The sequence below is a fragment of the Mastomys coucha genome, unplaced genomic scaffold, assembly GCF_008632895.1.
Source record: "Mastomys coucha isolate ucsf_1 unplaced genomic scaffold, UCSF_Mcou_1 pScaffold3, whole genome shotgun sequence".
NCBI classification, from domain to species: Eukaryota; Metazoa; Chordata; class Mammalia; order Rodentia; family Muridae; genus Mastomys; species Mastomys coucha.
The window spans coordinates 62080837-62102826 of NW_022196909.1; the positions used below are offsets into that span (position 1 = coordinate 62080837).

General features: G+C 50.3%; 1 protein-coding gene across 1 annotated transcript in view; it reads left to right on the forward strand.

The window, feature by feature from the left end:
• The first annotated feature begins 5572 nt into the window (after positions 1–5572).
• CUNH6orf132 (chromosome unknown C6orf132 homolog) overlaps positions 5573–21990 on the forward strand; it is a 38028-nt gene continuing 21610 nt past the window's right edge. The window contains exons 1-2 of the mRNA XM_031346611.1: positions 5573–5921; positions 16068–16174. Of these exons, the coding sequence (XP_031202471.1) occupies positions 5777–5921; positions 16068–16174 (252 nt within the window). The 5' untranslated portion in view covers positions 5573–5776. The remainder of the gene's footprint in view (positions 5922–16067; positions 16175–21990) is intronic.

The following is a 21990-nucleotide window of genomic DNA, read 5'->3' on the forward strand; positions in this document are numbered from 1 at the left end:
AAAAAAAAAAAAAAAGAAAAGAAAAAAAGAAAAAAGAAAAAAGAAAAAAAAGAAAAAAAAGAAAAAGAAAAAGAAAGAAGAAAGAAAGAAACCAGGTGTTGGATTCATCTGGTTCCTTCAAGGACCAGGGCTGGGCACACAATGGCTTTCAAGAGCATTAAGAGCCATGGGATGGTGACTCTGCCGGCTACAGCTGCCCAGAGCAAGGGAGACCTCTTGTCCAAGCCTCTGCCTTGTGCCTGAGCACTTAGAGTGCTTAGGTGAGCCATGATGATGCCCAAGATCTAATGGGGTTCCTTGTGGGATTGGGGGACCTTGTATTCTTTCCATTGAACAGTCGGGGAGGCCAGGATATAAAGACAAAGGTAAAGATGGCGTAAAGGTGCCTGCTGCTAAGCCTCTGACCTAAATTCAACTCCCCTGTGAAGGAGAAAACTGACTGCTGCAAGGCACAGGGCACCATGCTCATACACCACAGGCACACAAGTAAATAGACGAGTTAATAACAATGTTACTCGGGGGTGGGGGGTCAGTAGCTGCCTCTTGCTCTTTCAGAAGACCATACCGGATCCCAGTACCCACGTCTGGTGCTTCAGAACTTCCTGCCCAGAGCTGATACCCTCTTCTGGCATCTATGGGCATTCACATGTCAGTTATACACAGACACATAAATAAATGAAAATAAATAAATAAACTCTTTAAATGAAGAAGAAGGGGAAAGGATTGTGGCTTTACGCCCTGTCCTGGCTGGGCTCTTTCCTGTCCCGGTAACATCCGTGTCTCCCTACACGGGCTGGCTCCATTCTCCATTTTTAGAAACCTTCCTGGACTCAGAAGCTCCTGTTGACCTCTGGTCCTGTGAACTTCTGCTATCTGGGTTAGGGACAGCTACCGCAGCGTTATACTTACTCATCTGAGGTCTGCCACCTCCAGTCACGTACGCCTGCCTTCCTGCTGAGATCTCAAGATCCTTATGGGATAAAAAGTCAAGGAAAACCCCTGCCTTATTTTCTCAGCACACTACGTGACCACTGGAAGGTCTTCTATGAGCTCTGTGTCCCAGGGGCTGCTGCAGGCTGGGAGGGGATGGCTTTTACCACAGTCCGGTCTCTGACCAGAAACATTTGAAGAATACAAGGTTTGGGGGTTTTGCTTTTTTGTTTTGTTTTTTAATTGTCATTCTGGCTTTTATTGTTGCTTGCTGCTTATTTTGAGACAGGGCCTGTTGTAGCCCAGGCTGACCTTGAATTCGGGATGAGGCCAACCTCTGATCCTCCTGCCTCCACCTTTTGAGTGCTAGGTTTGTGGGCATGCACCACCAAACTACATTTATATGGTAGAGGAAATCGAACCCAGAGCCTTGTGCCTGATAGGCAAGCGCTCTGCCAACTGAGCCACACCCTCAGTTCCCACAGAGTGTCTTTTAAAATAATCCTCACCCCAGGGTTGGGACTGTAGCTCAGTGTAGAACCTTTTCCTAACATATTTGAGGTCCTGGGGTCTATTCCCAGCACTACCAAAAAAAGTGGTATTCCACTCTGGCCATCTGGTTTACCTGGAAAACGATGTCTGCACCGTGGCAAACCCCAAGAGCATGGCTCCTCTCATCTCTTGAAGTTGAACAAGACTTCTCAGAAATGTCGCTATCATGGGAAGCAAACAGACAGGGAACTGTTAACCTGAGAAGTTATTTAAGTGACAGGAGAGGAAGAAGCAACATGTGGCTCTTGGCTGTGCTGTGGGCAAAGAACTGAAATAGTAAGTGACATTTGAGGGAGAAAGACTACTTTAATATGGACTGGCAAGTGCATGATAATTGTGTGTTACTGTGATATTTCTTTGTGTGTACATTTGTGAGGTGTATACATGTACACGTGTGTTGAGGAACACTTAGAAGTCAGATACCATCACCACTGACTGATTTGTTTTTGGTTTTGTTTTTTAAAGATTTATTTATGTATGTGAATACTCTATGTGCATGTATGCCTGCATGACAGAAGAGGGCATCAGATCCCATTATAGATGGTTGTGGGCCACCATGTGGTTGCTGGGAATTGAACTCAGGACCTCTGGAAGAGCAGACAGTGCTCTTAACCTGCTGAGCCATCTATCCAGCCCAAATGTAGTTTTTGTTTGTTTGTTTTTGAGATGGGGTTTCTCTGTGTAGCCTTGGCTGTCATGGAACTCACTCCATAAACCAGACTGGCTTTGAACTCACAGAGATCCACCTGCTTCTGACTTTTTAATTTTTAAAATTATATTTATTAGCCAGATATGGTGGTGCACACCTTTAAACCCAGCACTGGGGAGGCAGAAGGAGAAGGATCTCTATGAGCTAGAAGCCAGCTGGTCTATACAGTGAGTTCCAGGACAGCCTGGGCTATATAGAGCAACTAGGGACTGAACTCACAGCCTTGCACTAAGCTACACCCCTATCTTATTTTCTTATTTATTTTAATGTTTTGAGATAGAGTCTTGCTAAATTGCCCTGACTAGACTTGAACTAGCTATGTAATTCAGGCAGTCCTGAACTTGACACCCTCCTACTTCAGCCTAAATAGCTGGAATTACGAGGCTGAACCACTAGGCTGGCTCCAAATATGTTTTTTTTTTTTTTTAAAGATTTACTTTATTTATTTTATGTGTATGAGTACACTGTAGCTGTACTGATGGCCATGAGCTATCATGTGTGTGGCTGCTGGGAACTGAAACTCAAGACCTCTGCTGGCCCCGCTCGCTCCGGCTTAATTCACAGTAGCTGTCTTCAGATGCACCAGAAGAGGGTGTCCAGTCTCATTACGGGTGGTTGTGAGCCACCATGTGGTTGCTGGGATCCGAACTCAGGACCTTCAGAAGAGCAGTCCGTGCTCTTACCCGCTGAGCCATCTCACCAGTCCTCCAAATATGTTTTTTAAGGTTTTATTCATGGGGCTGGAGAATTGGCTCTGAGGTTAAGCACATTTGTTCTTGCAGAAGACTTGGGTTCAAGTCCCACTACCCTCTGAGGGCACCCAGCAATCATGTGAGTCATATGTATACATGCAGATGAAACACTCATGCGTATATAATAATAAAACTTTATTGCCTAACCTGGTGGCACATGTCTTTAATCCTCTGAAGGTAGAGGCAGGTGGGTCTCTGTGAGTCCAAGGCCAACCACAGCTGTACTGTCAGACTCTGTCTCAAAAAATATATTTTTAAATTTTATGTGTATATTTGCCTGTATATGTGCAGTGCACACAGAAGCCAGAAAGTGACATCTGATCCCCTATAACTGGAATTACAGATCATTACCCACTGCCACTTAGGAGAACTGAACTTAGGTCCTCTGAAAGGACAGCCAGGGCTCTCTACTTCTGAGCCATCTCTTCAGCCCCCCAAATCTGGTTTTTAAAAATTACATGCATAGTCAGGCATGCAGTACACCTTTAATCCCAGTACTTGGGAGCAAAGGCAGACAGATCTCCATGAATTCAAAGCCAGGTTAGTCTATATAGGAAGTTTCATGCCAGCCAGAGCTACACAGTAGCACCTTGTCGCAAAAGAATATTCCAAGAAAGAAGAATCTGGTATCTATGAAATACCAAATTTTCCAGTGCTGTGTTCAGGGCATGACATGGTCATTATGTTCTAAAACTGACTACAATGTGGTTATCCACCCAGGATCAGGCCGATAAGATCAGTCACTTTCTGATAGGCAGTGCTAACTAGACCCAGTAGATTTAAAGGGAAAGAGGGAGAGAGGAAGGGAGGGGGAGAGGAAGAGAATGAAGAGATAAGGATGGGAAGGAGGGGCATGGGGGCAGTTTGCATGGATGTGCTCAAGATACATGCATAGAACTGCCAAAGACTAAATTTTATTTCATTAAAAATACACTAAACTGGGGCTGACGAGATGGCTCAGTGGTTAAGAGCACTGACTGCTCTTCTGAAGGTCCTGAGTTCAGATCCCAGCAACCACATGGTGGCTCACAACCACCCGTAATGAGATCTGACTCCCTCTTCTGGTGTGTCTGAAGACAGCTACAGTGAATTACACCAGAGCGTGTGGGGGTGGGGGGGGTGCGCTCGAGTGGGGCCGGCAGAGGTCCTGAGTTCAGTTCCCAGCACCCACACACATGATAACTCATGGCCATCTGTACAGCTACAGTGTACTCATATACATAAAATAAATAAATCTTTAAAATAAAAAAACAAAACAAAACCCCCACTAAACTGGCCTTGGTGGTCCAAGCATTTAATCCCAGCACTTGGAAGAGAGGCAGGATAGTCATAAGTTCAAGGCCAGCCTGGTCTACACATTTCAGGACAGCAATGGCTACATAATAGAGAGACCCTGCCATAGATAGATAAATACATACATACATACATGTATATGACATTTATGGCAAGGTTTCTCTAAGTATACACATATATTAAATACATTATTTTAATATATACAATATAAATAATACCAAATATATAATATATTAAATATGTTATATTTAATATATTTGCATATTAATATATTAATGTATATAGAGCCCTAACCATGAGGATAGTTTCTTCCTGTGTTCTCTAATGGTACAGAAATTTCTTTTTTTTTCCTCTTTCTGGTTTTTTTTCTTTGGTTTTTCGAGACAGGGTTTCTCTCTGTAGCCCCGGTTGTCCTGGTACTCACTCTGTAGACCAGGCTGGCCTCGAACTCAGAAATCCGCCTGCCTCTGCCTCCCAAGTGCTAGGATTAAAGGCGTGCGCCACCACCGCCCGGCTTCTGTTTTTTTTTTTTTTTTAAAGATTTATTTATTATTATACATAAGCACACTGTAGCTTTCTTCTGACACACCAGAAGGAGTTAGATCTCATTATGGATGGTTGTGAGCCACCATGTGCTTGCTGGGATTTGAACTCAGGACATTTAGAAGAGCAGTCAGTGCTCTTACCCGCTGAGCCATCTCGCCAGCCCTCTTTCTGGTTTTTTGAGACAGGGTTTCTCTGTATAGCCCTGGCTGTCCTGGAACTCACTCTATAGACCAGGCTGGCCTCGAACTCAGAAATTAGCCTGCCTCTGCCTCCCAAGTGCTGGGATTAAAGATGTGCGCTACCACTGCCCAGCCAGAAATTTCTTAACTCTAGCTGGCCTGTAACTTCCTGTGTAGACCAAGCTGGCCCCGCTTGCAACCTTTTTGCTATTTTACAGGCATCGCTTGTATTCATCGCAGTCTCCCTCCCAGATGTCAGAGGACCCACAGGATGCTCTGGGCAATGCTAGCTCGGCCAGGCAGGTACTTTTTCTGGGACACAAGAGTCATTTCTAAGCTGTCCACCCTGATCTGCTCGGGAAGGGTTCACAGAAGCAAGGAACTCGCCTTGGGCCTTTCCTGGTCCAGGAAAAAGTAGGGGTGGACTGGGCGTACCCGTGGGGAACCCGCGGCAGGGGACGGCTCTGCTCCCCGGCAGGGTAGGGCGTGGGCCGGGCGAGGTCCTCTGAGCAGCTCACCATGCCGACAATGGGCTGTTGTGGAAGGAGGCAGGAATGTGGCCCGGGGAGTCGGGCGGCGGGGCGGGGCGGGGCCGGCTCCGGGCGGCAGCCTCTTACCTGGCCAGGTAGCTCGCATTTCCAGGCGAGCGGCGGCGGCGCCCGCACCACCTGTCGCCGGGTGCGCGGGCGGGGAGTGCGGCAGGGGGCCATGGCCTGCTAGTGTCCCCTGGGAAGACGCTGCGGGGTTCAGTCTGGGGCAGGACTGGGCGAGGGACGGAAGGTCCTTCCCTCGGGGACAGATCGGCCTGCAGCAGCATGAAAAAGAACCAGACCATGCAGGGCACTTTCAGCAAACTCTTTGGGAAGAAGCATTCCCACCCCTCCACCACGTCCCTCTACGCCACCAACCCACCCTGGATTTTCACCCAAGAGGCCCAAGAGGAAGGGACCAGGGACTTTGGTGAGTGCACCCCGGGGTGGGGAAAAAAACCAGGGAGAGTTTCCCGTGGCGCCTCTTCCCTCCTGGCTCTGGCGTCACTTGGGCGCTGAGAAGGCGGGCAGGGGCAGGGACGCGTTGGAACCTGTGGACCGGCCGAGGAGATGCTGGGAAGGGGGAGGAGGTGCGACAGCCCGAGTAAGAGAGGTGCAGGGGACCCCTGAAGCGAGGCCGGAGATCCTGGCCGCCCTTACCTGCCGTCCCCGGCCCCCTTCACAACCTTTGGTGACGTTTTTGTTTGTGTGGCCATCTCTGCTGTGTCTCCTACCCCACCGCATATCCGAATTCTGAGTCAGAAGTGTTACCGAGATCTAGACATCTGGCCCTAGCCCTTTCCGCTTCCTCTATCCCACAGACAGAGCCTGCCTCAGGTGCCCTTGTCCTTCGCTCTGTTTGAGAAAGGAGAAGTCAGCGACGCTGGCCACTGTTAGCAGGTTGCCAGCCATTTGCGACATCAAATTAGCTTTGTTTAGTTTGGTTGGGGGTGGGGAGTGAAGGGGGCTGTGTGTCACAGGATCTTGCCAGGTCCTCTTGGGTCTAGGATGTCTATGGTCTCAGACTGAAGAGTTGGTGGGACAGGAGAGCCCGAACCCTTTGAATCAAGGGTGGTATGTCTTTGCCAGGGACATACTACAGGGAATAAATTGGCCCTGCCCCAGCTCTGGCTATGGGACACCCTGTCTCTTCAGTCAATCTACAGTTTATACACTTTTAACTGAGGGGAACTCCGGGAAAATGGGGGACAGGTATTCACTTCTTGTTTTTGATCCATGCTTCTGGTGTCTGAAGAGGGAGACAGGGGTATGTCACCAATCACTCCCTTGGTCTACCTGCCTTCCTCATCGCCTTTCTGGCCACTATGCTAGGCCACAGGAGATGCTGCCTCCTCCATTGGTCCTTGGAGTTCTGTTCAGCACCCAAATGACTACATTGGGGGCCAGGGCAAGAACAAGATGTCACCTCTCCCTGACCTAAAGATCTCCCACCAGCAGTCAGGCAAAACTAAGAGTGTGTCCTCCCGCCCTTTGGGGGCCTCTGCTGTAAGACAGTGCATGAGAGAGAGAGAGAAATAGTATTTCTGAGGAGACCTAGCCTCAGAGTGGAGAGGGAAGGCTGTCCCTGGCAGAGTGTAGGTTTCAGTAATGGGGCAGAGAGCAGGACCAAGTGGGGGCGTGTCTAGACAAAGAAGATACCAGTGCAGGCAAGTGAACCCCAAGAGTACTCTGGGATGCCCCAACACCTTCCTTGGCCTGAAGGAAGACATAAATAGCAATCTGTCACCCACCCTTTCCTAGGTGCAAACTCTCCTAAAACGTTTGATCTTTGACTCACTGAGTTTCTGTCCAGTGTAAGATACTATTATTGGCTTTCTGGGTGAGAATGCCAAGGAGCAGGGATGCTACAGAACTGGTCCAAGACCACAAGATTTAAATGGTAGAGCTGCGATTTTCCTGGCAGGTCCGAACAGATGCTCTTCAGTAGACACCCAACCTGTGTAGCTGTCACCACCAAGCAAGTGGTTGGTAGAATTTCCAGAACCCCAGAGTCTTGCTGGCGAGAGAGCCAACATCTGGACCCAGGCAGAGCCCGACTGTTAGCAGGCTTTCTGACTTTACTCTGGAGGGAGGGATTTGGGGGTGAACTGGACTAGGGAGTCTCCACACACACCCCTTCTCTTCAAAGTGTCTCAGAACAGCCTCTTCACATTTCCTCCTTATTGTGCACAGATGATTTGGTAGGAATCGGGCCTGGAGAGAGAAGAGGATGAGGTATCCTGCCAGCTCTTACCAGTCTAGGCAGGGCAGGAGTCTAGGGGACAGCTTCTCCCTGTCCCAGGGGCAGGGCTGGGCCTTCAGCTGACTCAGCTTGGTTGTGTGTGCGCGCTGGGCTGGGGTTTGGGGAGGTGGACAGCAGGCTGGCTCTCCTGTGTTCTCCAGTGCTCCCTGGGGTGCTCACAGGCAGCTCCTCCTTGCTGCTTGTGGGGCTGAGGAAGGAAGCAGCTGGCAATGGGGATTCTGGGACGGCAGTGGGTAGGCCAGCCTTACCTCTCGGTCCTGGGAACTCAGTGTTTGCTGTTGTGGGTCTAGTACTGAGAGGTCTTAGAGCAATGCTCCTCAACCTTCCCAAGGCCGGGACCCTTTGTACAGTTCCTCATGTGGTGGTGCCCGCCCCCCCAGCCATAAAAGTGTCTTGTTGCTACTACATGACTGTAATTTTGCTAGTGTTATGATTTGTAATGTAAATATCTGATATACTGGATCTCTGATATGCAACCCCAAAGGAGTCTCGACCCATAGGTTGAAAACAGCTGACTTAGACTGCCTGTGGCCATATATATATAGCAAGCTTTGAAGACACAAAAGGAAACAAACTGCTTCAATGAGGCGTTAAGTAGCTGCGGAGACTGTTAAAATCTAAAGTAGCTGCTGCCCAGCGTTCTCCAGGTTTCTAAATCAGTTTATTACACTCAAATCATTGCAGCTTTCTGCTGACCTGCTATGTTGCCCGGGGTGGCCCTGAACTCCTGGACTCCATTGATCTTCCTGCCTCAGCCTTCTAATAGCTGGGACCACAAGTATGTGCCACTGTGCCTGGCTCATTCTCATGCTGAACTTTGCCTGTCCCTGCCCACTTCATTTCCGTGTCCTCAGGTGGCGGTACTCAAAGGAAATAGGCATGAAGAGGCCACCCTGAGGTTTCAAAGGGGCGGGGCATTCCAGCTCTAAAGGCCCCAGCGGACTGTGACCTTCTACCTGGTTCCCAGTGCTGGGGGGCGACAAGTGGTGGATGGGGATGGGGGTAGCCAGAAATCGATGTCCGGGTATGTGAAAAAAATTGAGTTTGCCCGGTGTGTGGCTACAGCCACGTCCCGGGTCCCAGTCTGTTTGCACAGGGAAGGCTGGGTGCAGATAAAATGCAAACAGGCGCAGGGGGTGATGGGTAAATTTTTCTAGACCGTGTATCTGATGATTATAGCCCTACTGAATGCAATCACAACCTTAATTAAGTCTTTTGCCACTCAAACAAGAGTTTCAAAAGGCTGTGCGATTGTCTTTTAAGCACTTAAGAAGACAGATTCGAATCTTCCCAGGTCTTTGTAGTCTCTTTTGATAAGAGACAGGGCCACAAAAGCAGCTGCTGGAGCTGCCACAGCCAAGTTGCCCAAGCGTCCAGCTACTTAACTGTACTTCTTGATGGCCTCTTAGTTCATTCAGTCCTTTGCCTGCTGCTGATCCTCCCTGTCCTAGTGATGGGAAGCGGGGACTCTCCTGCCCAGTTCTACCAAAAGAACAGTGCTTTCCGTGCAGAGCCGTCAGACACACGTCAGATGCAAATTTCTCAGGCCAGCCGCTGGGCTAGCATTCCCTACGTGCCTCATTCCAAGGTGGTTCTTTGTACCAGAGGCTCTGAGGATTCTTCGGATTTCCTTCCCTTTCTGGAGCGGAGCTGTTGGCTTTCTCCCGAGGACCCCTGCAGGGCGCGCAGCAGGCTGGAAATGAATGTGTGCCGAACTGTGACTCCCTCCTTAGCAGCATTCCCTATGATGGCTGCTGGCTAGCACCCTTCTTCCTGAGGCTCTCTCTCCAGGCCGCACACACTTTGCATACCAGGCCATGACTCTCCCAGAGCTGAGCCTAGGTCCAGACAAAGCTGGGCTATCACTGATTTATAGCAAGCTGGTGTGAAGGACTTGTTTACACTCCTGTCACAGGGTAAACACACCCTGGAGGTGTGCTGTTAAAGACAGGCTGTGGTTTCCTGGTGGTGTGGCATCCCCCACCTCCGCACCCTTACACACACACACACACACACACATACCCCACACACACCAAACATACACCACATACTCACAACACACACATACCCCACACACACCACACTCATACCACACACCACACATACACCCCACATACACCAAACACACCTCATACACCACATACATACACCACACTCCACACCACACACTCCACACCTCGCACATGTACCACACACACATACACTCTCTAACCCTGTCTCTCTAACCCTCACTGTGGCCCCATTATGGAAGTCCCTCTTTTTGCTAACCCAGAAAGCAGAGGCTCTTTGACCCTGCAGACAGCTGCAGCCTAGAAGTTAATAATGACATATCGGTTTTTCTTTCTCCTGAGGTGTCAGTGATAGAACCCCGAGTTAGGCAGTGCTGTCCGGTGGAATACACCCCTAACCTGAATTCTAGCCCTCCCACCAGCCCCACCTGAGCTTGTGAAGCCCGTCTATTATCCTGTAGCTTCCCGAATCAAGACTCCTCTTTGTGCTGAGGGGGAAGCATCAAAGTGCGCACGGTCAGGAGGCTCTTGTTAAGAGAAGTTCCTGATTTGACAGGTTCGGGTGAGGTTCAGAGTAGCTAGCAAGTTTCAGGTGACTTCATGGGGCTGCTCTGGGCCCCGAGACACAAGGCTTCCCCAGAGAGTGAAAGGGTTACCTTTGCCCTCTTCAGGCCCTGCGCTAAGACTGGTGTCCTTTGAGATGCCACTATGTGTCACTTCCTCTGCCCTGGGCCCCACCGCCCTATCTCCATTCCACTCCAGCTGACACTTTAGTGTCCCCACTGCCCTTGGACAAAGGCAGGCCTCTCTCTGGGTGCTTAGGTCAGGCCTGCTAGGGCTTGCTGGAACAAACTGGCCTTTTCAGGTTCCTGTCATGTGAACCTGCTAATTAGCGAGGAAGGGCCTCATTAATGTCCTTTGTGGGCCACATTCTCATGGCCGCCCCTTGCTGCTGTCCTGGAAAGCCTGTGCTGCTCCAGCGGTGGGAAACGGGCCTTACCACCTTCCCGCCCCATGTACTGGGCCCCAGTCTATGTCTGCGGTGTGGTGGAAGCAGGGGAGGCAAGTTGGAGGGTTCCAAGTTACTCTGGGTCAAAGCCACACATTTCCTAAGCTAAGACTCCATTCCTCCTTAGCACTTCAAATACAGTAGATCTGTGGCCAGTACTCCAGAGGTCACTGGGCAGGTGGTCCTGACAGTTTGGGGCTCTCTAGCTCTGCTCTTACCCCCCACCCATGGCCTCACCGCCATGAGCCTGGTAGGCTTCCTACAACATAGGAGTCATTGTCCCCATTTTACAGGTAGGGAAACTAAGCCTGAGAAAGTGCCGGAAGTTCATAGGTATTGCCTAGAGCAATTGAGTGTGAGCCCAGAAGTACTTCCTAGGTCCTCCTGTGGACTGCATCAACTACAGGAGGAGACCCTCAAACTCTGCATTCTTCCGCCGCCATGCTGGCTGTGACCAGAGGGATCAGACTCCAGTCATGTTGCTGGCCTTTGAGTACTGGCCCCTTCTGTTGGCCAGATGTGGTACCGTGGCCATATGACCTCTTCCTCCTTCAGGTTCCTTATCAAAATGAAGACTCTCAAGTATTTCCCCTGGCTAGCAAGATGGCTCACTGGGGAAAGGTTTCACTTCTGTTCAGCCCCTAGAATCCATGTAAAGGTCGGAGGAGAAAACGAATTCAGCAAAGTTGTCCTCTGATCTCCACATACATGATATGGCACACACGCACACACACAACACATGCACATGCTTGCACACACGTACACTCACGCACACACCCACCCATGCACACACGCTCGAGCACACACATGCACACACACATGCACACACGCACACACACTAACACACACAAAGCATTTCCCCTACAGGGCATGTGAGAGCTCAGAGCAGGAGGAGAGCCTGGCGTGTACTATGGCTCTGGTGGGAAGCGGAGTGATTTCCTAGAAAACACAAGGCTTGGGTTCAATTGCTAGGACTGTAAGATAGAGAATAATACCTACACCAGGCAGGGTAGCTCAAACCAGTAAGGTATGGGCCAGCCTGGGCTAGAGCAAGACCTTTTTTTTTTTTTTTTTTGGTTTAGGTTTTTTTGAGACAGGGTTTCTCTATATAGCCCTGGCTGTCCTGGAACTCACTCTGTAGACCAGGCTGGCCTCAAACTCAGAAATCCGCCTGCCTCTGCCTCCCAAGTGCTGGGATTAAAGGCGTGCGCCACCACCGCCCGGCTCAGCAAGACTTTTCTTAAAGAAAAGAAGTATGCAGGTCGTAGTACATGCTTAATATAAGCCCAATGTTAGCCATTAATCTATCGATTGATTTTCTTGCTACTATGGACAGATTTGGGGTTTAGAAAATACAAGCCTAAGTCACTGTCCCAAAATATCTTGAGATCCATCACCAGAGATTTTGGCCCGGGGAACAGAAAGCATTTTACCAAAAGGCTTTCAACCTGAGTTCTGTGGTAACAGATACACGGATCTCAGGGACTCCTCCTCCACCGTGGGCCTCGGTTCTTCCATGTGCCAAGAAGGCAGCCCCAAGCCTCATGAGCTCACGATGAATCGTGACAAGAAAGCAAGAGGCCATTCCCTCCTAGCGGCTCCTACCCTGGGCACAGGTGTCCCTATAGTTTACATGGGATGTGGCCTGATTCAGGCTCAAAGCCTCTGAGCAGGGGGAAAGGGAAGGAGGGGGAGAAGTCAGTGATGATGAGGATGGTGATGATAATGTACTTGTGATTCCTTGGGCTTTTTTTTTAAAAATTACATTTGATTTAGTGGTGTGTGTGTGTGTGTGTGTGTGTGTGTGTGTGTGTGTGTGTGTCCTCAGTGCTATTGTGTGGCGTAAAGAGCATCTGCAGCAGTCAATTCTCCCCTTCTCCCATGTGGGTTCCAGGGATGAATCTCAGCTTGGCAGCCAGATCCTTTACCTGGGCCAGCTTCCCAACCCTTGGTCACACCTTGCTCACAGGCTCTCAGCATCTCTGGACACTCCTAAAAAGTTCCTCCGGAACTTGTCCCTGAGTGTAGGTCTTTGCCCTTTCTGGCCTTCCAAAGCCTTCCTGCCCGCCCCCCACCCTGACCCCCAGCCGGGGCACGCGTGACTTTCGGAGCTTCTGACACACAGCCCCTTGCAGCAAGCAGACAGGGCCTGGCTTTCTGACTGAGCCTATCCACCCTCCTTCCAGGCACCCCTCACCTCCTCCTGTCTCTCCCCGGCCTGTAGAGGGGCTGCTTTTCGGGAAGGCCCACTCCATGTTCTTGACTCTGATCTACAGAGTTCAGCTACTTCAAGAGGAAACCCCACTTGGGAGGGCTTCTGACATTCTATGTAGTTTTGGTTCTTGACCTTGAGTCTGGGGAGAAAAAAAACCAATTTGACCTTGAGCTCTTGAAAGACCTGGCTTGGGGGCTGGCAAGATGGCTCAGCCGTTAAGAGCACTCTGAAGGTCCTGAGTTCAAACCCAGCAACCACATGGTGGCTCACAACCTTCCGTAATGAGATCTGACACCCTCTTCTGGTGTGCCTGAAGACAGCTACAGTGTACTTATTTATAATAATAAATCAATCTTTGGGCTGGAGCGAGGAGGGACTGAGCGAGCTGGGCTGACTGGAGCGAGCAGAGGTCCTAAATTCAATTCCCAACAACCACATGAAGGCTCACAACCATCTGTACAGCTACAGTGCACTTATATACATAAAATAATAAATAAATAAATCTTAAAAAAGAAAAAGGCCTGGCTTGTGGTAGCCATACAGCTGATGCTGACCCTCACTTAGCAGAGATTGACACTTAGGTGGAGGAGGGCCTGGACCGAGCCTGTCAGCCTGCCCACTGGTCCCTTCCAGGTAGAGTTGCCTGATGATACAGCACTAACAGGGCAGAGCAGGTGGGTCTCTTTGGGTTTCACATCAGAGCTATATAAGGAGTCTCTCTTTCTCTTTCTCTTTCTCATACTATGTGTGTGTGTGTGTGTGTGTGTGTGTGTGTGTGTGTATACATATATATGTATACATGTGTGCTGTGGGTCCAGGTGTGAGTCTTGCCCATTGGTACTTTTCCCCACTAAGCCATTTTTGAGACAAGGTCTCAGTGTAGCCCAGACTACCCTAGAAGTCACTGCATAGCCTAAGCTGGCTTTGAGCTCCTAGCATTCCCGTGTCATCAGTCCCTCGGGCACCAACTTGAGAGGTGAAACCACCACAGACCAATGCCAGCAACAGTGTCCAGGAATCAAAGCTGGGTCGGGGCCTGTGAGAAGGTGGAGACAAAATGCCCATCCTCTCGGGCACACGAGGGGGTTGGGCTTAGAATAGCCTCTGTTCTAGCCACTGGTGGGCTCTGGCAGTCAGCTTCTCTGCTTCGTGATGCCCACGGTCTGTGTCTACAGACCGGGAGATGATGTTCACTCTAGTGCTCCAGAATAATGGTGGGCACCGTGGAGCTGTTATTTGGGGACCCCTGGGGGGATGTAAAGTCTCTGCTACCTCCCATTGCTGGGTACCCTTAGCACCTCCGAAACCCTGTGTTCTTCTGGAGGCGTTTGGCTATGGGTAAAGGTGGGTGCACCAAGAGCCTCCCTGCCTAGCCCAGTCTCCCTTTTAAAATTACATTTTTTTTAAATCTTAAATTTATATTATTTATGTGGTATTTGTGTATGTGTGTGCGCACACATACCAGGTCACTTGCATGAAGATCAGAGGAGAGTTTGAAGAGCTGGTTCTTTCTTTTCACTGTGGGGTCCTGGGGATGGAACTCAGGTCAACAGGGTCAGGGAGCAATGCAGCTTTACCCAGAGAGTCAGCCCACCAGCCTGGTTCAGTCTCTTTTGAATAAATGATTGTAATCTTTCTTGTAATTTCCTCCTAAAAACGTGTGAGGTTGTTTCCATCTAAACGGCAACGGGATTCTGGTTAATTGGGATTTATCTATTTTGGACAGGGTATCACTATGTAGACTTGGCTAGCCTGCTTCTGCCTCTTGAGTTCTGGGATTAAAGGCGTGTACCACTACACTGGGCTTTATTTAATTTCGATTCTGACCTCTTTCCTCTTTGGCTGGAGAGAAGAAGGTCCCTCATTCCCTCAGGTCTGTTAAATAGAGCAATATCCTTCTGTACTTATGACCCACAAAGCAGGAGGCCTGTGAATGTGACAGTACGCACAAACGTGGGAGGAAATGGTGAATTCTTATCAGTGGTGTCAAAGGTCATGAGAGAGACTGGTTGAGAACAGGAACATTGCGATTCACAGGTCCGTGGCTTTAGATACGGCCCAGAGCAGGATCTGGAGGAGCCTGGAGGGGTCTGGTCTATTCTGTGTCATCTTCCCTCGGGTTAGGGATCACATTAGTTCAGTCCCTCTGTGTGTACTGGCCACATGTATACCCAACAGCTGATATATAAAGTTGACACTGTCACTTCCGTCGGGCAGATAGGACAACTAAGGTTTGGGGAGGTTAAACAATGAGTACAACCAGTGTCAGAGCTGGGATTTTTTTTTTTCCAAGACCAGGTTTCTCTGTGTAGCCCTGGCTGTCCTGGAACTCACTCTGTAGACCAGGCTGGCCTTGAACTCAGAAATCCGTCTGCCTCTGCCTCCCAAGTGCTGGGATTAAAGGCGTGCGCCACTACAGCCCAGCAGAGCTGGGATTTTTTAAATGTATTTTTGCTGCACTAATTCTTTTGCTCTCTCTATATTCTGCAGTCAAGGGTACACTGAAGCAAGATGGTGCACACACACATGGACACGGACATGGGCACACACACGGACACACATACACACACACACACACACGCAGATACACAGAGACACACATGGACACATGCACACAGACTAGGACAGGGACAGGGACACACATTGATAGTGGTAGGTTGGGGTCAGGAATTACTTGACCTAGAGGGGTCCAAGAGCCAAGGTGCTGGCCATGGGACAGCAGATGCCTTTGCTCTGCTTATTCCAGATTAGCAATGCAAACACTTGAGAGAAATGTCAGAGATAAGCTTCCCCCAGTGCTGTGTGAATGTGGAGGGAGGTCTGGAAGGGTGTATGTACCAGAGGGTGTCTGCAGAGTGATGGCGGTAGTGGACCAAAGCCTCAGGGACCACCCCAAGTCTGCTCCACAATGCGACCTCGGCATTGCCACAAGCAATCCTATTGCCACAACCATGGAATCTCACTGTGTTAGAGCATCAGAGCTGGCAACCCCAAGGCTTGGTTTCCTCGCTGGAATCTGCAGGTGGCCTGGTCCCCTTCTTTGACCCCCAGCTCACTGTGCCCCTCTCTGCCCTCCATAGATGGGATCTATTATGGAGACAATCGGTTCAACACTGTGAGCGAATCGGGAACAGCCACACTGAAAGCCCGGCCACGAGTCCGGCCCCTGCTGACTTTCATTCCTCTGGTGAGTATGCTCAGTGCCCAGAGTCTGTTCCAGGTAGGATACCTCGCCTGCCAAAAATGGAGCAGGTCTGCCACATCCGCCTCGCCCACTGTCCACTCCCTTCCTTCCTGATGCCAATCAGGTAGGCTGCTGGGAGGAGGCAGGGCTGAGACTTATAGCAGGAAGCTTGAGATCAGGAGAGGCACCCAGTGGTGGGGGCCAACTTGAGCATGGCAGGAGTTTGTTTGTTTTTTTTTCCTTATCCCTGATGGCCACTGGTTTCCTGCCTACCAGATCCTGGATGCAGGGATGATGTAGTTGGCACTGCTGTTTTCAAAGTGCTCCGTGCCCGCTCTAGGAGATGCTGCCCATCAGAGCATTGGCCAGGCAGAGGCAGCCAGTGTATTTGCAAGGGATGGGCAAGAAGAGCTTCCTGGAAGAGGCAGAACCTGAACTTCCTCATAGGATGGATAGTTGTGACACTTGGGGGAAGAGCATTTGAGACAGATTCGTTTGTGTTTATGAAACTACAGGAAACCAAAAGCTCTTATCTTTTGTTCCAAGATAAGATTTTGCTAGCCCTGGCTAGCCCCGAATCTCTCAGTGATTTTCCTGCCTCTGCTTCCCAAGTGCTGGTATTACAATTTCACCAAGCAAAGCAAACATCTTAATATATGTAATGCGTATGAGTGTTCAGCCTTTATGTATGCCTCCACACCATGTATGTGCAGTGGCCACAGAGGCCAGAAGGAGTTATCAGAAGTTCTCCAGGCAGAATTACAGGCACTTGTGAGTAGCCGTGCGGATGCTGGGAATCGAATATGGGTCCCCTCTGGAAGAATAGTAAGTCACCTCACCAACCCCAAATAAATGGTTTAAAGGCCATAGTCAGGATTTTGCTCTTTGATAAGTAAAAGAGACCCCAAAGAAACCACTTAGGAGTGCTGGCAAGATGGCTTAGTAGGCAAAGGTGCTTGCCACCAAACCTGATGATTTAAGTTTGATTCCCCAGAACCCATGGTGAAAAGAGAGAACAGATTCCTGCAACCAGCCGGCTGACCTGCACACTCAGGCTGTAGCACGTGCTGCCTCTCCCCCATGCAAAACAAATAAGTGAATGTAAAAAGAACCATTGGACAAATGGTTCTGTTCTCTTAAGGCTGTTCCACCAAAGACTCCCGTGTGGTTTTAAAGGGCTCTATTAAAAATAGGAAAGAAAATATCTTATGTAGAAGTTCATACCTACAACCCCAGTACCTGGGAGGTGGAGGCTGGAAGATCCGGAGCTCAAGGGCAGCCTGGCCTTTCAGCCTGGCCTATCAGCCTGGACTAGGTGGGACCATGTCTCCAAAAGGCCTAAAAAGCAAAGGAAAATTAAAAACTAGAAAGGAAGAACGAAATGCCCTGGGTTCATTTCCCAGTAATAAAAACAAACGCAGGCTGAGTGTGGAGGTGCTGCCCCTCAGCCCCAGCATTTGGGAGGGAGATGGAAAGCTGTTGTCTTTGGCTACGTGAGACCCTGTCTCAAAACAGCCAACAGACTGACAGCCACGCCTTTCAGGTCGCATCTTTTCTGTTTGAAAGCGACCTCTGAGGCTGAGGCTGTAATTCAGTCAGCAAAGTGCTTGCACAAGGCTCTAGATCCAGTCCTCAGCATCACAAAACACCAGGACTGGCTGAGCAAGCCTGTGATAGAAGCACTTGGGAGGCAGAGGCAGGAAGATCAGAAGTTCCAGGTCATCTTTAGCTACATAGACACAGAATTGTCACTTCCAACAAGAAGGTTAAAACAAAAACAAAAAAACAAACAAACAAAATCCTGCCTGCTTGGTTTCCGGAAATGCTCACAACTGTGTGTCAAGGCTACTGCGGCCAAGGTGATGATCAATTGAAATTAGCATCCTGTTTCTAGAAGTGAATTCCAGGCCAAGGTGATGACCAATTGAAATTAGCATCCTATTTCTAGAAGTGAATTCCAGGCTCCCCCCTCACTGACCCATTTCGAATACTGGAGATGGTGGTATGGGAGCTGCTGCGCCCATCCCTGGACTGGTTGATGAATAATGACTAGCTCCTAACGTCCTGGCCCCTCCCCCACTGCTTTAAGACCCAGGATGACAGGGTCAGTGAGGCCCCCTCCAGTCTCTTACATCTTCTCCCGACCACCTATTCTGGGTCTTTCCTGCTGTCTCTACTGCTCCCACCCCAATCTGGGAAGAACCTCAGGAAGCTTGTGGAAGATTCAGGGTAAGTCAAGGAGCCAGAACGGAACCCAGGAGGGACATTTACTGCATTCCTTCAGTGCTGGCTAAGATAGAGCTGCCTGCCCGTCCCACCCACCCTGATGAGCACAGCTAACATGGAGTTCCGAAGATCATATACATGAACACAGAGAGCTACCCTCTCCCAAAGCGCTTGCCACAAACACCCACTTCACAACTCAGAGGCTCTAGCCCTGAGACCGGAAGTGATTTGCATATTGTCCTGCAAAGCCAAGACCCAAGCTCCCGGAGGCCAAGCCCCAGGTCCAAATGCCCCTCAGGCTGCCCTAACCGTCTCTCCATGCCCCACCTGGCAGCTCCATCTTCCCCTTCCAGGACCCTTGACAGAATTACCCCCACCTCCCTGGTCTGGTGTTCTCCACCCTGGTCCTGTGCCTTCTTCTGGATTTTGGACCCTTTGAGGCCCTAATGAAATAGAAGGGTGTCTTAGTCAGGGTTTCTATTCCTGCACAAACATCATGACCATGAAGCAAGTTGGGGAGGAAAGGGTTTATTCAGCTTACTTCCACATTGCTGTTGATCACAAAGGAAGTCAGGACTGGAACTCAAGCAGGTCAGGAAGCAGGAGCTGATGCAGAGGCCATGGAGAGATGTTTCTTACTGGATTGCTTCCCCTGGCTTGCTCAGCCTGCTCTCTTATAGAACCCAAGACTTCCAGCCCAGGGATGGCACCACTCACAAGGGGCCCTACCCCCTTGATCACTAATTGAGAAAATGCCCCACAGCTGGATCTCATGGAGGCACTTCCCCAGCTGAAGCTCCCTTCTCTGTAATAACTCCAGCCTGTGTCAAGTTGACACACAATACCAGCCAGTACAAGTAACAAGGGAGAACAGAGTTTTAGCTGAGGACTCTCAGGCCCCACCAAATTCAGACCCCTTGGCTGGCCGAAGTGCTGCTCCGATCTTGCTTCAGGTTACAGGTGTGGAGTAGCTTCTAGCCTCGCTCACCACCTGCTCTGCGGGAAGGTCAGTTGAGTAGCTTATTTTTTTCTTATCTGATCTCAGGCCCCTTCCGTAGGCTCTGGGCTTTCTCCAGTGCCCAAGGTGCGAGTGTGGGCTCACAGGTACAGACCTCCAGTCCCATGTCAGGGTGTGAGGGGCTCAGTGCCTGAGCCTTGCCCTTTCTGCCTGGCATGGTATTAAACCTCCAAGGGGCTTGGCCCTTTCTTACCCTTCCACCTCAGTACCACCCAGGCCTGCAGCCACCAAGCAGTATCATCCTGGAAAATGGATGAGACCAGCCTAGCCAGGGTCTTTGAGCCCTGCCTGGGTATCTTCTGAATGTCCTCTCATCTTTCAAGAGCCAGCCAGGGGACAGGTTCAAAAAGAGGTTGCCCTCAGATGCCTTACTCTAAGAAATACTTTCTCAAGTATCCATAACCAAAGGCCTTTGGGGTCCTCAGAGGCTAGGCTGGGCCCTGGGATTGGCCATCGGGTACCTGTCCCCAGTCCCAGCCCTTCCTTGGGTTGTGGAGTGACAGAGGGCCAGACCCTTGTTCTTTCCAGGCCTCTGATTTCTTTGCTCTTTGGTAGGGCTTACTACTGTGAATCGTCCTCTAGGATGTCCCCAGCAGCGACTCTCTGTGCTATGTGACTAGACTGGCACTGGGAGGGGGTGTGTGGCAAGCTCTTACACGTGCCTGACACACAGATCCCGATTCTTCCTGGAGGAGGGTTGCTTTCTGGCTACCAGGCCAGCCCACCTCACTGATCTCGGGAGAGGAGGCGGGCGGAGGGGGGATTTGAGATTAGAGCCACCAGGCAGCAGAAGTGGGAGGGCCTCAGCTGTCATCAAGAGGGGACATACTGCCAGCATGGTGGTGCATACCTGAGATCCCAGCTACTCAGGAGACAGAGGGAGGAGAGCTGAAAATTGGGGATGAGTCTGGGCTACACGTATAGGGTCTTGTTTCTAAATAAGGATAAATAAAAGTTGGGGTGTGGCCCAGTAACGGAGCACTCTCCTAGCATGTACTGCATGCTGGGTTCGCTCCCTGGTATGGGGTGGGGATAAGAACACAGAGACCTGGGCCTGTGAGAGAACCCCGTGGCAGCCCAGACCAATGACCCGAGTCCAACCACTGTACCCGAACAGTAGGGGGAGAGAAATGCCTTTTTTTTTTTAAGATTTATTTTTATGTGTATGAGTACACTACTGTAGCTATACAGATGGACGTGAGCTATCATGTGTGTGGCTGCTGGGAATTGAATTCAGGACCTCTGCCAGCCCTGCTTGCTCCACCCTGCTAGCTCTGGCGTAATTCACTGTAGCTGTCTTCAGACACTCCAGAAGAGGGCGTCCGATCTCATTACAGGTGGTTGTGAGCCACGATGTGGTTGCTGGGATCCGAACTCAGGACCTTCGGAAGAGCAGTCACTGCTCTTACCCACTGAGCCATCTCGCCAGCCCCGAGAAATGACTTTTTAGGGTCATCTTCTGACCTTCACATATGTGACCTGTGCATATGTGCACCCTTGTACACAAAATAAATAAATGTAATAAGAATAGTGACAACATTTAAAAAAACAAAAAGCCAGACCCATGGAAGGGAAGGCTTGCCCTGGACGAGAGCAGCCGAGGAGGTGGGCTTGGTGGTGCACACCTTTAATCTCAGTGCTTGAGGCAGAAGCAGGAGGGTCTCTGTGAGTTCCAGGACAGCCGAGGTGGCTACGCAGAGAGATCCAGTCTCAAGACAAAAGCAGCAGCAGAGCTTGGAGCTGGGTCCTTGGCACAGACCTCAGGAAGAACAACCTTTCCCCTATTTCCTAGGGAAAATGGAGCCCAGAACTCAAGGCTGAGCATGCCTTATGCTTCTAAGAGCTAGACCCTCAGCAGTAGCTGACGGAAGCTTGTCCATGGTGACCTCTTCTCTGCACCCCATCTGATCCTGCCTTCCCCGGGCTGATGCTTATGAGAAATTTGAAATTAAATGTCCGTGTGGTAACTATGGGCAAACTGGCTGGACAAGTCTTGGGGTGCCCAGGGCGGTGAGAGCTCCCTGGGTTGCCCTACCCTCTGAGTCACACAGGCCGGGCCCTGTCAAGGGGAGGGAATCCCTGAGCTGCAGGAGAGACCTGTCTTCTCTGGGCCCACTTCCTCTAAGTCCTTAATCACCTGGGAGCTCTAAGAATCAGCTGAAGGCAACTTCAACCCTGCCGTGGAGCCCAGCCAGACGTCTCGGGAACACATCCCTAAACTCAAGGCAGAAGCGAGGCAGGGTGGGTCTGACCGATCTTGTAGGTGATGTTGAATTTCGGAAAGGTTGTGGAACCTGAGGTGTCAGAGCTGGCAGTTCACCCCCTTCCTAGTCTCCTGACCCTTTCATTCACAAGAGTCCCTCAAAGCTACTCCCTCATCCTCACCTGAAAACAGCTGCGTCTTGGCTCACTCCTGGGGCTCATGAGCATGCGCTGTCCTGGCTGCCTCAGGAGGGTTGATTTGTTAAAAGTGGATTCAGCTCTGAAAGACACTATGGACGTCAGGAACCTGCTCCTTTGGCCCTGTTTACTCCTTGCCCTGGAGGGAGGGCTAGAGCTGAGACCTAGGGCAGAG